Source organism: Lynx rufus, unplaced genomic scaffold, assembly GCF_022079265.1.
Source record: "Lynx rufus isolate CCGP_SWC_20201006 ecotype Redwood Valley unplaced genomic scaffold, mLynRuf1.p SCAF_7, whole genome shotgun sequence".
Lineage (NCBI taxonomy): Eukaryota > Metazoa > Chordata > Mammalia > Carnivora > Felidae > Lynx > Lynx rufus.
The window spans coordinates 75,603,581-75,618,495 of NW_025814889.1; the positions used below are offsets into that span (position 1 = coordinate 75,603,581).

General features: G+C 43.4%; 2 protein-coding genes across 2 annotated transcripts; both read left to right on the forward strand.

Moving 5' to 3' along the window:
• The first annotated feature begins 5,073 nt into the window (after positions 1-5,073).
• Positions 5,074-6,126, forward strand: LOC124501897 (olfactory receptor 11A1-like). Its single transcript, XM_047066350.1, has one exon. The coding sequence runs from the start codon at positions 5,074-5,076 to the stop codon at positions 6,124-6,126; it is 1,053 nt and encodes a 350-aa protein (XP_046922306.1).
• Positions 6,127-11,293: 5,167 nt separating this feature from the next.
• LOC124501299 (lysozyme C, milk isozyme) lies at positions 11,294-13,864 on the forward strand. Its single transcript, XM_047065339.1, has 4 exons — positions 11,294-11,432; positions 12,664-12,825; positions 13,374-13,452; positions 13,798-13,864. The coding sequence occupies exons 1-4, from the start codon at positions 11,294-11,296 to the stop codon at positions 13,862-13,864; spliced, it is 447 nt and encodes a 148-aa protein (XP_046921295.1).
• Positions 13,865-14,915: the final 1,051 nt, after the last annotated feature.

Below are 14,915 nucleotides of genomic sequence, written 5' to 3' on the forward strand. Positions count from 1 at the left end.
TTATGATATAATGCCCTTCTTCATCTCTTGTTACAGTCTTTATTTTAAAGTCTAGATTATCTGATATAAGTATGGCTACTTCAGCTTTCTTTTGTGTTATGACACACATTTATACAAAAATATAATTTAATACCTAGAAAATAGGATATAGATCCTTTATTTCCACTTTAAACTTACAGATAACACTTCAGAAAAGAGTTGAAATTAAAATAAATCTTAAGTACACGCTGGATATTTTTATCACAATTATCATAAATTCTAAGTCATGGGGTGCCTGTGTGGTACAGTCAGTTAAGCATCTGACTGTGGATTTCAGCTCACATGATCTCACAGTTCATGGGTTTGAGCCCTACAACAGGTGCTGCGCTGACAGCATGCAGACTACTTGGGATTCTCTCTCTCCCCCTCTCTCTGCTCCTCCCCCACTCACACTGTCTCTGTCTCAAAAAAAATAAGTAAAAAATTTTAAAATAGTAAAATAGAAAAAATAAATTCTAAGTCAATAAACACAAAGAGCCTTTCTACCTAGGTAGAAAGATATTCTTCTTTTTCTCACCTGACATATCCCTCAGGCTCTTGACACAACCAAGGACCTAGGCAGACATATTTTATTTTCAACTACTCCCTCAAAGAGAATATGCTAGGAAACTAATTTGACAATAAATTTCATATAATAAAAAATAAAATAAAATAAAAAATAAAAAATAAAAAATGGTAAAAAAAAAAAAGAATATGCTAATTAATTCCTTGCAGGTCACCTTTTCCTTATCCAAGTTTTCCACTCTGTCTTTCACCTGGCAATGTAAGACACTTGTCCAATTTCTTCTAGGAAGGGCCATCATAGACTGTTACTGGAAAAACCCAGCCCCGGTCATGACCCTATGCTATCCTCCTCCTGGCCTAGACCTGCTCTCTGTTTTCGTATGGAAATAACTCAATGCTACATTTCTGTAGCAGGTTTCCTTTGCATTTGTCAGTCAGCTGCATTTACTATCTGCCTCTACTATCTTGATGGGGGCTGACCTGGTTTTATATTAATCTGTGATGTTAAACTATCAAACTAAACAGAACAAATTATCTACAGAATTACATGGCAGTTTCTTCCTGCCTCCTCCCTGCTAAGAGATTAAAGTAGGACCCCAGGTCCTAATTCATACCACAACAGAAAGACTGCTGATCTAGCCATTAGAGGTCATCCTCTAGATAATCCATCCCAATGCTGCAAGACCAAATCACAGCATACTCACATTTCACCCTGAGGCTCATTCTGAGCATTGGATATTAAATAAGTTAATATTTGCTTTGTGAATTATAAAGTATTAGATAAATGTTGGTCTTAATTGTGGCTATTTTTATGTCTTTCCAGTCTTTCCCTATATCATAAGAAAGAAGTCATTAGTGAGTGAAATACCTGGATGTGGTCCCTGGTGGACCAGAATATTCCCCTGGAACCAAAACACAGATGCAGCTGCTCCAGTTAGCTCCAAGCTACATCTTCTCCCCAGGAGGCTCTTCTTCATCCCCCCACAAGGGAAGGAGGTTGCCCTGCTCTAGAAAAGGCAGTAGTGTCCACTGCAGCACATGTAGAATAAGGACAATAGTGGTCTGTGAGCACTCTGGAGTAGGGGAAGCCAGTAACATGGAGCCTCCATAAGAGAGAAGCATGAAGTCCACAGAGGTGACAGCTGACAGAAGAATTTAGTCTGGAGGTAAGAACAACCAGGAGAGGAGTTGACTCAAAGCCCAAAGCAGATCAGGCTCCCTTTCCACTGAATCTGAGTGTCTAGGGTGCATCTGGCTCAACACTACTCTCTGCCAACAGAGAGAACCACCTCTGACCAACCTAAACAAATTCAGAATGGAGCCTGCCATATTTTTTAAGTGTCTTGTGCTTATTCCAGTATGTTCCAATGAATGGGACCCATTATTTGCCAACTCCTGGAGCCTCTAGGAAGGAACTTCATTTCCTCCCCTCTGATCCTGTCCAATGAGCCTCACTTTATTTTGATACCCCAATATCATGCTGTAAATAATAATAGTCCACCCCATAAGAATCACCTCTTTGAAACCAGCACAGGTAGGTGGATATGGATTTTCCACCATCATCACCCCCTTGGTCCTTGTTCTGCCCTCTGAGCACCTATGAGCTAACTTTAGTCCCTCTTCTTTATAAGAATCCTTCCAGGGGGCTGGGGGAGGAAGGAATTGGATGAAGGTCGTCAAAAGGTACAAACTCCAGCTATAAAATAAATAAATCCTGGGGTGAGGGGGATCCTTCCGATACCTGAAAACAGCTATCATATTCTCCCATCATTTTGTCATTTCCAGAGTAAACATCTCCACATTCTTCACATGTTCCTCATACTTCACAGTTCTGAAGTCCCAATTCATAACACTCAACAAAATCTCAAATCATTTTCACATAAATGGCTACTTTTCAATTGATTGTTAAAGCCTACAAGCCGATTTTATATGTGCCCCTGTTAAATTTCATCTTGTTTTTAGTCTAGCATTTCAAAGACAAGATTATTTTGAATTATAATTCTATCACCTATAATACTGTTTTCTTCACTCTGTTTTCATATCATCTGAAGTTTGATGAGCCATGCATATTTGCTGTTTATGGAAGTCACTGCCAAAAGAGGTAAAGACAAGAAGACAAAGCCTTCTCCTTTTTACTAGACATGTTTCTCCAGATTTTCAGAATCATTAATGAGAAATTTTGGTGTATAATAGCCAAACTAAAAGTGTTATTTTTAAGCTCACAGTCATTATCTTTTCTATGAAGCTTTACTGAAATTAATATGTCCTTTTTCTACTCCTTTCTCCTGATCTACTAAATTATTAATACTACCATTAAGGGACATTATGTGAGGTTTAACATTATATTTAGTAGCATTATTTAGCTTCTGGTGATGTCTCCTTATGAGACTTCCACGTGCTCTATAAAGCATCTATTTAATAATTTTACCAGGGACCAAGGTCAAATTAACTGGTTAACAAGAGCAACAGTAACTTTTTTATCATAAGCATTGACTCAGAGACTTGACAAGACTTAAGAAGTTTTGGGTCTGTTGACTGGTTGGTTGTTTTGGTTTGACTAGTTTTTTTAGTTTCTTCCCTTGCTCCATCTTTCTGCTAAACCTAGGATCTATTCCATTCTCAATTTAAATCTCTTTCTAGCTCTTTAAGAAGTCACTAGTATGCAAAAGATAAAAATATGTATCCAGTACACTTGAAAATATTCTATTCCTTCTATGTGTGTATCCCCCATGTGACCAAATGTGTGTCTGCATGATATAAGCCCAAAACCAGAGGGAAAGGTAAGACCAGGGAAGGAATACAAAAACCATGTGTTCTTGCTGCCATCTGCTAATGCGGCACATCATCTTTTTTTTTTTTTAATGTTTATTTATTTTGAGGAGGAGGGGCAGAGACAGAGGGAGAGAGAGAATCCAAAGCAGGCTCTGCACTATCAGTCCAGAGCCCAATGTGGGGCTCAATCTCACAAACTGTGAGATCATGACCTGAGCGAAAATCAAGAATCAGACCCTTAACCAACTGAACCACCCAGGTGCCCCTGGAATGTCATCTTTCTTAACTTCAAAAATGAGAAAACTCTCTATCATGTTGGGCTTTCTGGTTTCTTCCCCCTACCACACACACACACACACACACACACACACCTACTTGGCTTCCATCTCCAACTTTAATCATGGTTCCATCTCAAACTCTGAGTGACAATATACCAATATTCCCTCAGTTAGGGAAGAACTCAGAGATTCCCTCTCTTATTTTAGCAATCATTTAAATGCCTCTTTCCCTAGCCCAATCATTAATAATCAGATGCTGCAAGTTTTTTGTGGCAATTTATCATTGGAAAATTACTGTGATTAATTAATTTATTTATTCTTTTATTCATTCATTCTACAAATACTGATCAAGGTCTTCGTCTGTGTTTGGTGTTAGTGTAGTATTGTTAACGACTAAGAGAAGGAATCTTATTACAGGGTAGAAATGTCTAAATAACTGACATTAGGGGAGATAAATTGACCAAGTGACCTGTAGAGAGAAATAGGGCAGCAAGCCAAAAAAAAGGAAGTATTCTCAGCTTCCAATAAACTGATTAGAGTCTGAGCACAGTTTGAAAATGGCTTTACTTGTGAGCGCTCTGGACTCTGAAAATGGCTTTACCAATGGTCACCAGGCCACTTTTCCAAGGAAAAGGAATGGCTTCCGAGGGGAGTGGAATCTAGGTTAATTCAGATCTTTCTAGATTGTATCTCACATAGAATAAATGCTATAAATTTCTCATCAAAATTTCCAAGTCTCATTTTCTTGGAAAGGGAATAACAGTATGAGATGAGGGGTTACTTCAGGAATGTGCATGACCTCAGAGTAGGACCACCTCCCCACTAACTAATGGGTACTCCTCCCACCCCTCCAGAAGAGGTCACCAGGTGTGGTTCTGCTGTTGACGCTCAGCCAAGACTGTCAGTAAACAGCTCACTGATGACTGGAAGAGCCCTACGCTGCTCTCTGATACCGATATTTCTATCACTCAGGAAGGATTTGAGAAAGCACTATAAGATAGTAGACTATGGAAGGAGATTTGGAGTCAAGCAAATTTGGGTTCACATCATGACTCCATCATAATTGCCTTAAATAATTGACTTAATCCCACTGGGTCTCAGTTTCTCCTCTATATACAAGAGACAATAAGGGCTATCTTTAGTGCTTGCTGTGATGAATAAATAAATAAGCCAAGTATAGCGTGTGGTCCTAATAGGATCTTTGTTAAAGTTAACCTTCTTCTAGGGGTGCCTGAGTGGCTCAGTTGGTTAAATGGCCAACTTCGGCTCAGGTCATGATCTTGCAGTCTGTGAGTTCGAACCCCGCGTTAGGCTCTATGCTGACAGCTCAGAGCCTGGAGCCTGCTTTGGATTCTGTGTCTCCCTCTCTCTGCCCGTCCCCTGCTCATACTCTGCCTCTGTCTCTGTCTCTCTCAAAAATAAATAAACATTAAAAAAATTTAAAGTTAACCTTTTTCTCTTCTCTTGGGCCCAGATCTAGATGAGGAAGCAGTCCAGTGGTGATAGTGAAAACCAGACCACCTGGCTGATCCTGGTTGGCTTTGGGGAGCTGCAACGCCTGGGCTTCCTCCCCTTCACCTTCTTTTTAGCCATCTATGTGGTAACAGTTGGGGGCAACGCCCTCATCGTGCTGGCTGTGGCCTCCAGTCGGACACTCCACACACCCATGTACTTCTTCCTCTGCCACTTTTCCTTGCTGGAGATTGGCTACACCTCCAACATCATGCCTCAGCTGCTGCAGAGCTTCCTGAAAGGGAGGGAGGCCATCTCACTGGTCAGCTGTCTGGTCCAGTTCTACATGTTTGCCTCGCTGGCTGCAGTTGAGTGCCTCCTGCTATCTGCTATGTCCTATGACCGTTACCTGGCCATCTGCCACCCGCTTCGCTACCCTGTCCTGATGAGCACATGGTTGTGTGGCTGCCTGGCTGCTGGAGTCTGGGTCAGTGGATTTTCTTTCTCTGCCTTCACTCTGGCCCTGGCAGCCCCTCTGACCCTCTGCCCTGGCAACAGGGAGATCGACCACTACTTCTGTGACTTTGCTCCAGTTGTAGGGCTGTTCTGTGGAGATGTGGGGGTTATGTGGGCAGCTGGAGTGAGCATCTCAGGCTTTCTGACACTGGTCCCCTTCCTGTTGATTGTGGCATCCTATGCCTTCATCTTAAGGACTGTGCTGCAAATACCTTCAGGCCATGGTAGACAGAAAGCTTTCTCCACCTGTTCCTCCCACCTCAGTGTGGTCGGGGTGTATTATGGCACTCTCATTGTGGTCTATGTAGCCCCAACAGACCACATGGCCCCCTTGCTCCGAAAGGCCTTCTCTGTCCTCTACACTGTATTCACCCCTATGGTCAACCCCATTATTTACAGCCTCAAGAACCAAGAGGTAAAGGGGGCCCTTCATAGGCTCTGGGGACAGCTCATCCCAAGTGATACCCCACTGAGGGGGAATAGGACAGCTAGCGACTTCTTCCTGGATTCCAGCTTAGCCCCCTCCTCAAAGTCTAGAGGACTAGATACCACAGTGAAAAGATGAATACTGAGGGATTGAAAATAGATGTCTGACAAAATAACGTAACTTCATTTTTCCAGTTGGGATGGGGTAGGGATCAAAATCTCATGCCTTATACAGGGCCAAAATATTATAGACACTCCATAAATATTAGTTGACAAAAACAAACGAATGAATGAATATGGAAAAGAATGCAAGAAAGAGCAGAGAACAACACCAAGTGGGGAACATCTGCAAATTATTAATCTAAGATGGCAAGACTAATGTTGGCAGATAGAAAAAGGAAGGGGTAGGGAGATGGTAATGAGGACCACAATTAACATCTCCTGACATGCTTCAAATGAAATCTCAGAAACAGAGACAGACTTGAGCGTAAAGTCTATGGAGCAGTGATGTAGGTAGTGATGGTGCGAGAGCCAGTTCCCCTGCATCCAGACAAGGCATCCCCTTGGGAGAGGAGGAGTCAGCCATTCATACCTACAGCCCAAGAGGCCAACTGGGCCACTGCTCTGAGAGTTCCCATTAGTCCTCCTGTTGTTGATGTCAGACAGGTAGGAAGTAGGGAAAAGGAAGGAGACAATTAAATGAGAAAAGAAAGACATAATTAAACTCAACAAGAGAATTCTGTAGTTTTCCCTCTATCAGAAAATCTTTGAAACCTCTTAAAAATGACACCAAAAAATTCTAATTTTTTTATTTGAATTGTATCAACATATTTCTCAAGGTATGGGATGTGGACCACCTGGTACCAGAATGATCTAGAGTAGCTGTTTACAAATGAAGACTTCTAGGCTCTTCATCAGACCTACAGAATCAGAATCTCTAGATGCGAGGCCCAGGGATCTGCATGTAACAAATGCTACAGGTGATTCTCGGTGTAGGGAAAGAGCATGGCTCTCAGGGGTGACAGGAATAATAGCAGGAAAACTGACCAAAAAAAAAAAAAAGGAATATAGTTCCCAGTTCCTCATGGATGTCGAGAGATGCAACCCTGAGTGATGGGTACCAGATAGGGAGATGTACAGAATGTAGAGGGCCAGCAAGAGGATCTGGAGGAAACCTGGGATAGCCAGCCCTGTCTGGGTGGAGTGGAAATACAGAGCAAGAAAAAACAAAGAGAAAATGTCCCTGCCTAGAAGGTTGCTTGGGAAGTGGTCAGAACCTAGGCTGTATATGGGTATTAAAAAATGTCTCTGTGATGTTTATTCTTTGCATTAAAGTCAAAAGTGAAATCCTGTGTTATAACGGTGTCTTGGAGACCAGCACAGAATATACAGGATGCACATCAGGTTCCCCAAAGAACCCAGCAGCTTCCTCAGGATGCATGCCTCACGCGCCCAGAGGGGTTCCTTCACCTTCTGTGTGAGAGGCATTGAGAACAGAGTCAACCTGGGTGTAGACCCAAGTTGGGAATTGTCGTGGAGGCACGGGGAGGTGTGGGTCCCAAGGCCTGCATAAAGCATGTGGCTGCCTTTACAATATCATTTCCAGTGTTTTGACAAAGTTCCAAGCCCTTCTCCTCACCTCCCCCACAACCATCACCTGACATCCCCTGCCACAAGCAGTCCTGTGCCTACTCCTGAAGCCAGAAATTCCTAACGTGTCACCATTTGAATAACTGGTCAAATGCACATAGTACTGCGGTAGAGGAAAGAGGCACGCCTATCTGTGTTGATCTGTGCTCTCCCTCATACCAGCTTCAGCAAATTACTGCACCTCTTTGAGCCTCAGATTTCCGATCCGTGATATGAAACCAATAATAAATAAGACAGACACATACATACTTCACAGGGTTGTTGTGGCAATGAAACAAAATACATATAATAAAGTCCTCTATCTCTGTGTTTTACTTGGCCTGTGACACATTTTAACAAATATTAACATCCTCCCCCTCACTCTCCCTTTCCTCAAGGGAAGTCAGGAGACACCCTGTCCCTTTGGGTCACATCACCGAGGACCAGCCCTTTCCTGGAGTGGAAACTGACTGCATAGACACATGAGGCACAGCTGCTCCTTCTCGTTACCTGGCATTAAAGGGTTGAGAATTCTGGGAGGACACCAGGTTATAAGAAAACTGGACCTAAATAGAAGAAAAAGTCCAGAGGAGAGAGAAGGAAAGTAGAAAAGAAGAGAAGAGATGGGAGAGGAAGGAAGACAGGGAACAGGGAAATGACAAGATGGGAAGGGGAAGAGGAGAGACAATGGAAGGGAAAGTAAACAACAACAAGTGGAAGGGGTAAGAAAGGAAAGAAGTAGGAGAAGGAAAGGAGAAAGGAAGGGTTCTGGAAGCCATTCCCACATTCCTCCACTTGGACCACACGTTTCTGTTCCTAATGAAAAGGTAGGGGCACCTGGATGGCTCAGTCAGTTAATCATCAGACCGGATTTCAGCTCAGGTCTTGATCTCAGGGTGGTGAGTCCAGTCCTGGTGTTGGACCCTGTGCTGGGCGTGAAGACTGCTTTAAAAAAAAAAAAAAAAAAAAAAGGAAGCATATTGGGTTTTTAATGGATTGCTTTAAAATGTTTCAGTTATTAATAGGACTTCTGTTCAATATTGCACTGTAAGTCCATGCTTTGAGATACCCTACATAAAGCAAGCACACAAAAATAAATGAAAAAATGAAAAGGAAAAAGTGTAAAAGGCATATAATAGCTCAAAAACAAAATAGGGGCACCTGGGTGGCTCAGTCGGTTAAGCCTACTTTGGCTCAAGTCATGATCTCACGGTTTGTGGGTCCAAGCCCCATGTCAAGCTCTGTGCTGACAGCTAGGAACCAGGAGCCCGCTTCGGATTCTATGTCTCCCTCTTTCTCTGCCCCTCCTGCACTTGCGATCTGTCTGTCTCTCTCAAAATAATAAGTAAACATTAAAAAATAAATAGGTTTTAAAAATAAAATAAATAAATAAATAAATAAATAAATAAATATCTCCAGGGGCGCCTGGGTGGCTCCGTCAGTTGAGCATTCAACTTTGGCTCAGGTCATGGTCTCACAGTTTTGTGAGTTCGAGCCCAGCGTCCCTGTCAGCGCAAAACCTGCTTCAGACCCTCTGTTCCCCTCACTCTCTGCCCCTCCCCCTTGTGTGCCCTATTTCTGTCTCAAAACTAAAATAAACTTTTTTTTAATAAACAGATAAATAAATAAATAACATAAACTTTTTTTTTATTTTAATAAATAAATAAATAAAATCTCCATGGACCACAAATATAAGGAAACTAATAAAAGCTGTGAGTAGGGCTGAAGCTGAAGACCTTATAGCAAGAGGCAGCTATAAGTTCAGCTCCTGCAGGTTAACAGAGACCAAAATTTCTCCACTTGCAGTAGGAACTGGAGCCAAAGTCACTCTAGAAAGGAGGGGCTGGGAACAGGGTCTCTTTTTATTAAAGAGAGATGGGAAAAACTGCTGCCTGCTCCTGTCTGAGGCAAAAGCTTATCCAGAGCACATCTGAGGAGGCGAGAGAGTACATAGCTTAATGACCAGGAATTGAGAGTGTGTACGTGTGTTCTCGCACTCAAAATGAGTCTGAGATCCAACATTATAATAGACTTGGAAAAAACCTCAGTCCACAAAATGGCCAAAAAATCAGCAGTTGGAAGATAAATTTACACTAGAGAATATTAAAAAATCTCAAGTCTGAAAGACAAGTACCATATGATTTCACTCATATGTATAATCTAAAAAAAAAAAAAAGAACAAAAAACGCAGAAAGAGACCCATAAACACAGAAAACAAACTGATGGTTGCCAGAAGGGAGAAGAGTAGGGGAATGATCTCACAGTTTGTGGGTTGGAGCCCCCACATCAGGCTCACTGCTGTCAGTGCAGAGCCCACTTCAAACCCTCCATCCCCCTCTCTCTCTGCCCCTCCCCAGCTTGTGCTCACACACTCTCCCTCTCTCTCTCTCTCAAAAATAAATAAACATTAAGAAAAAAAATTTTTTAAAGAAAGCACTGATACAGTGATAATTCTTCCTTCACAATGTCTATCCATCTAACTGAAATCAAGGCCTTGTGCTCTAATGAAAATAATCAGCTTTTTTCTTTTTAAAAATTGTTTAATGTTTATTTTTGAGAAAGAGAGAGAGAGAGGAGAGGTGAGAGAGAAAGAGAGAAGGAGACACAGAATCTGAAGCAGGCTCCAAGCTCTGAGCTGTCAGCACAGGGCCCGATGCAGGGCTAGAACTCATGGACCGCGAGATCATGACCTGAGCCAAAGTCAGGCGCTTAACCGACTGACCCACCCAGGTGCCCCAGCTTTTTTCTAACCATGTATATCTACTCTTAGTTCTGTTTCTCTAGAGAACACTGACTAATACAAGATGTTTGACAATCACTGATTACATAGATACTAGAGAGAATTCAAGTAGAGTTGGAGGTTTAGATCTGATGACTTCTTTCAGACACAGAGATATTATGAACTTAGGTTCTAGTAGTCTCCTGTTCAACTTATAGTTTACTGATTGCTGATGCCAGAAGATCCTCAATTTCTCCAAACTCAGTGATGCCAATCATGGATTCCCCCCACTAGACTGAGTAGGAAAATACCTTCAGCCAAGCACAGATAATGAGCCAAAGTTCAGCAAAGCACACAGGGACAACCCCCTCGGGGGACATTCCAACAAAAGCACAAGGCTTGAAAATCATACTGGTGGGGCACTTGGGTGGTTCAGTCAGTTGAGCATCTGGCTCTTGATTTCAGCTCAGGTCATGATCCCAGAGTCAAGGGATCGAGCCCTGAGTCGGTTCCACGCTGAGCATGCAACCTGCTTGAGATTCTCTCTCTGTGTCCCTCTGCCCCTCTCCGACTTGCATTCTCTCAAAAAAGGAAAGCAAAGGCAAGGCAAGGCAAGGCAAGGCACGGCAAGGCAAGGAAAAGAAAAAAAAAAAAAGAAAACCATACTTTTTCCTACCAACTCCCATCTCTCCCCATTTTACCTCCTCATGCATTTGCCCAAATACAGGACCCACCCCCACCAAAATGAGACTTTATTCCTGGTATTATTCTTGGTTACATCCCCTTCCCTGAAGTTCACCCTGGCAGGGCCAGTTTGGGGAATTAGCCTTGGGCGACCATATCCTTCCTGGCAGAGCTGCCAGCATTATTGCCCAAGCAGAGACATCTTTGTGCCCGTAGGGTATAAGAGACAACAGCATCCTGGACATAGCAGACTGGGGTTCCACCAGCTACAGAAATGAGGTCCATTCTGATCATCTCCCTCCTCGGCTGCTTCTTTGCAGCATATGAGGCCAAAATCTTCTCCAAGTGTGAGCTGGCCCGCAAGCTGAAGGCAGAGGGAATGGATGGCTTCCACGGCTACAGCCTGGCAAACTGTGAGTATGAACCATCCATCATTCTATCTCTGCTCAAAGAGGCCTTCTTCCCCAACCAAACAATCTTTCCCTTTTCACCTTGTGATTTACTCATTTACTCATTTGCTCTCTTGCACTCCCCAAATGCTCCTCTTATCTCCACCTCTGCTGCCTTGTTATTCCTATCAGGACCTCCGTTTCTCTCTTTCCACCAGGGATTATTTGATCTGTAATAGATTTTCTTCTGCTGTTCCCCGAAATCACCTTCCCACCCAGTGCCCTTGAATACTTCCTTGGACCCATCCAGAAACTCACCTAACCACTTGCAAGTTTGCTCCCATCACCTTGGCTTTCATCTGCATCCTTTTTAGTCCAGGTCCCTGCAGCAGAGCTGGTGCTGCCTCCCACCCTCTCCCCTGCCCTTTTGTCCACCAAAAACTAACCTCTGCTGAGTTTGTCTAAAGTCTGTTCTATCCGTGTCACAAGAGAGTTGGAAGGGAATTGTGAGAACAGAAGGGGAGACGATGACAAAGTGCAAGAAGGATTGAGAATCTTGGTCACCCATCCCATTAGGCACAACACATAAAGTTATTTCAATTTCCCTTGGATATCTTCATTTTTCTTCATGCCAAACATCCTTTCCTGTCCCCCCCCCCCAAGGATAGCTTTTTTGGGCTCCCTTTCTAGGATGCCCCTCCATTACTTCTCCACCTCTTCCCTTCCATATACCTGGGGATAGAAGGCAAAAAGTAAATATACAAGGCAAGAGTTAGATATTTGGCTGGGAGATGAGGCTGGAAATGTAGACTGGGAAACAGACTGTGATTGATTGATTATTGGGCATCCCAAATGCATTTATTTAACAAATTGTTATTACATACTTATCATGGGCTAATTATTGCTTAGGACCAGGAATACACAATGGATTATAAATATAAATCTAGGGGTGTCTGGGTAGCTCAGTCAGCTAAGTGTCTGACTCTTAATCTCAGCTCAGGTCTTGATCTCAGGGTCGTGATTTCCGGCCCCACGTTGGATTCCATGGTGGGTGTGAGCCTACTTAAAGTGTGTGTGTGTGTGTGTGTGTGTGTGTGTGTGTACACACATACATATAAATATAACATTGAGGACCTCACAGTCTCTTCATTTCAGTCTTAGGGGACTTTATGGCAGTTCTAGTACAGCAGAAGTTGTGTCTCATCATGAAACAATCCTCCTTTTCTAGCCACACCTTTTGTTCTCTCTGACACAGGGGTCTGCATGGCTGAGCATGAGAGTAACTTCAACACCCGGGCCTTCAATGGGAAAAATGACAATGGCAGCAGTGACTATGGGATCTTCCAGATCAACAGCAAGTGGTGGTGCAAAAATAACTCCTCCCCTTCAGCAAATGCCTGCAACACAATGTGCAGTAGTAAGGACACCTTCCCCTCTGAGGGCTGGTTGACATGGGGCAGGTGCACTGCTCCCTAACACCTGACCCTTGGCCAGTGCTGTAGAAGTTGAGGATAGGGAAGAAAGGGGCCCAAACAGTCTTCCACAGAGCTCTTCCTGCCAGAAAGGAGGAAGAAAGATACAATGACCTCTGACTAAGCCTCACCTTCCTGGGCTCCCATCCCTCAATACATGGCATCCTGTTCCTCGTACACACATGACTGTATCACCTGTCCACATACCCCACATAGCACTCTGGACACACTAAGTTTTTCCTGAAAACAGAGGTTCTCCCGGGACTCTCATGTATGCCCTGGGTGCCCTCCAGAAGGAACAATGCTCAGAGGCAGATTCAAAGCAAGGCAAGAAAACCCAGGCAAACAGAAGGCAAACCCACGGAAGAGCACCAGAGATAGAGGGTTTCTGACTCCGGCTCCATTTCCTATAGGAATTCCTCTCAAAAACTCATTGATTAATGAAACAGAGAAAGGGGTTTTTCCCTCCCTGCTCAGCCACTTTTCCTTCTAGGGTTTCTGGATGACAACATCAGTGATGACATTGCCTGTGCCAAGAGGGTCGTGAAAGATCCTAATGGGATGTCTGCCTGGTAAGCAGAACATGCAGGGCAATGATGAGCCACGCTGCCAGGGATGGACCCAGACAGTATTCGGGATGCTGATAAAATAAGCAGCATCTCTGCCGTAGGATTCTCCCTGGGCTTTGTAGGGAGCTGAGACTCTTCTCCCGATGTGAAATGAGGCAGAGTAATACCGTGATGTGCTCACCCCATGCATCTCTGTGGCACATGTTCTTAGACGGGCAAACCCTCCCTATTGAGCCTCTCCCACAGTATAAACTGAGTCCAGCCTGCAGACCCTACATCCCCTCTCAGCTGAGCCACTATACACTCCTGCCCCTGCCTCTGATCTATGCTGTATTTCTCTATTCTTAGGGTGGCCTGGGTAAGACACTGCAGAAACAAGGATTTGTCCAGATATCTAGCCAGTTGTAATCTGTGAGACTGTCATTGAATATGGCTCCTGGAGAAAGTGGCCAAGTTCTTGGAAACTCTGAATTTCTATCCCCCCTCCCCCATCTCTGCCTCCAAAATAAAAGTTACTCAAGTTCAGCTGTCTTAAGTATCATGTTTAAGGACTGGGTTATGATGAGACTTGCTACCTGCTATAGACAGCTGAAGATCCTCATCTCTCCAAGCCCATCACTGAAGTTCCCTGTATCTCCTCTGGAAAGCCAGTTAAGGAAAATCCTTTCCTGAGAACTGCTTGAGACTGAAACTGACAGTTGAATATAGCATTCTTGATGTAAGCTCTTATGAAATTCATTAGGTAGAGGTGGCTGATATTATTCTCCATCACCATGAAAGAGAGTTCAAGACGAAAGAGAAGAAAATTGTGGGAAACATTCAGTTTAGACATAGAGAAGGACTGGCAGAATGTCAGGATGATTATGTTGGCTAGGGTAAATGACTAAGCTGCTATAACAGAACCCCAAAAACATGGCATTCTCACAAAACAGTCCAAGGTGCATAGACAAGCTCCTTTGTCCCACCCAGACATTCAGAAATTCAGATTCCTTCCATCTTGCACTTCCACCACCCTTTAAAGCAGTGCTGCTCAAAGTGCGGTCCACAGACCAACAGCATCAACAATATCTGGATACTTGTTAAAAATGTAAATTCTTAGGGTGCCTGAGTGGCTCAGTCATTGAAGCATCCAACTCTTGATTTCAGCTCAGGTCATGATGTCCCGGTTTGTGAAATTTAGCCCCACATTAGGCTCTGAGCTGACAGTGTGGAGATTGCTTGTGATTCTTACACTACCTTTCTTTCTGGCTCTCCCCTGCCTGTGAAAGGGCTCTCTCCCTCTCTCAAAATAAATAAATAAACTTTTTTTTTAAAAAAGCAAACTATTGGGCCCACAGTAGACCTACTGAATCACTGTTTTAATCTCTGTGGTTTTTAAATTTTTTTATTTTTATTTTTTGAGAGAGAGAGACAGAGAGTACATGCAAGTGGGGGAGGGAGAAGGAGGGAGAGAATCTTAAACAGGC

Excerpts from the sequence above, each read along its gene's own strand:
- LOC124501897 (XM_047066350.1), top strand. The coding sequence starts at position 5,074 with ATGAGGAAGCAGTCCAGTGGTGATAGTGAAAACCAGACCACCTGGCTG.
- LOC124501299 (XM_047065339.1), top strand. The coding sequence starts at position 11,294 with ATGAGGTCCATTCTGATCATCTCCCTCCTCGGCTGCTTCTTTGCAGCA. Across the intron at positions 11,433-12,663 it reads CGGCTACAGCCTGGCAAACT|GGGTCTGCATGGCTGAGCAT; the intron begins GTGAGTATGAAC and ends TCTCTGACACAG. Across the intron at positions 13,453-13,797 it reads CCTAATGGGATGTCTGCCTG|GGTGGCCTGGGTAAGACACT; the intron begins GTAAGCAGAACA and ends CTCTATTCTTAG.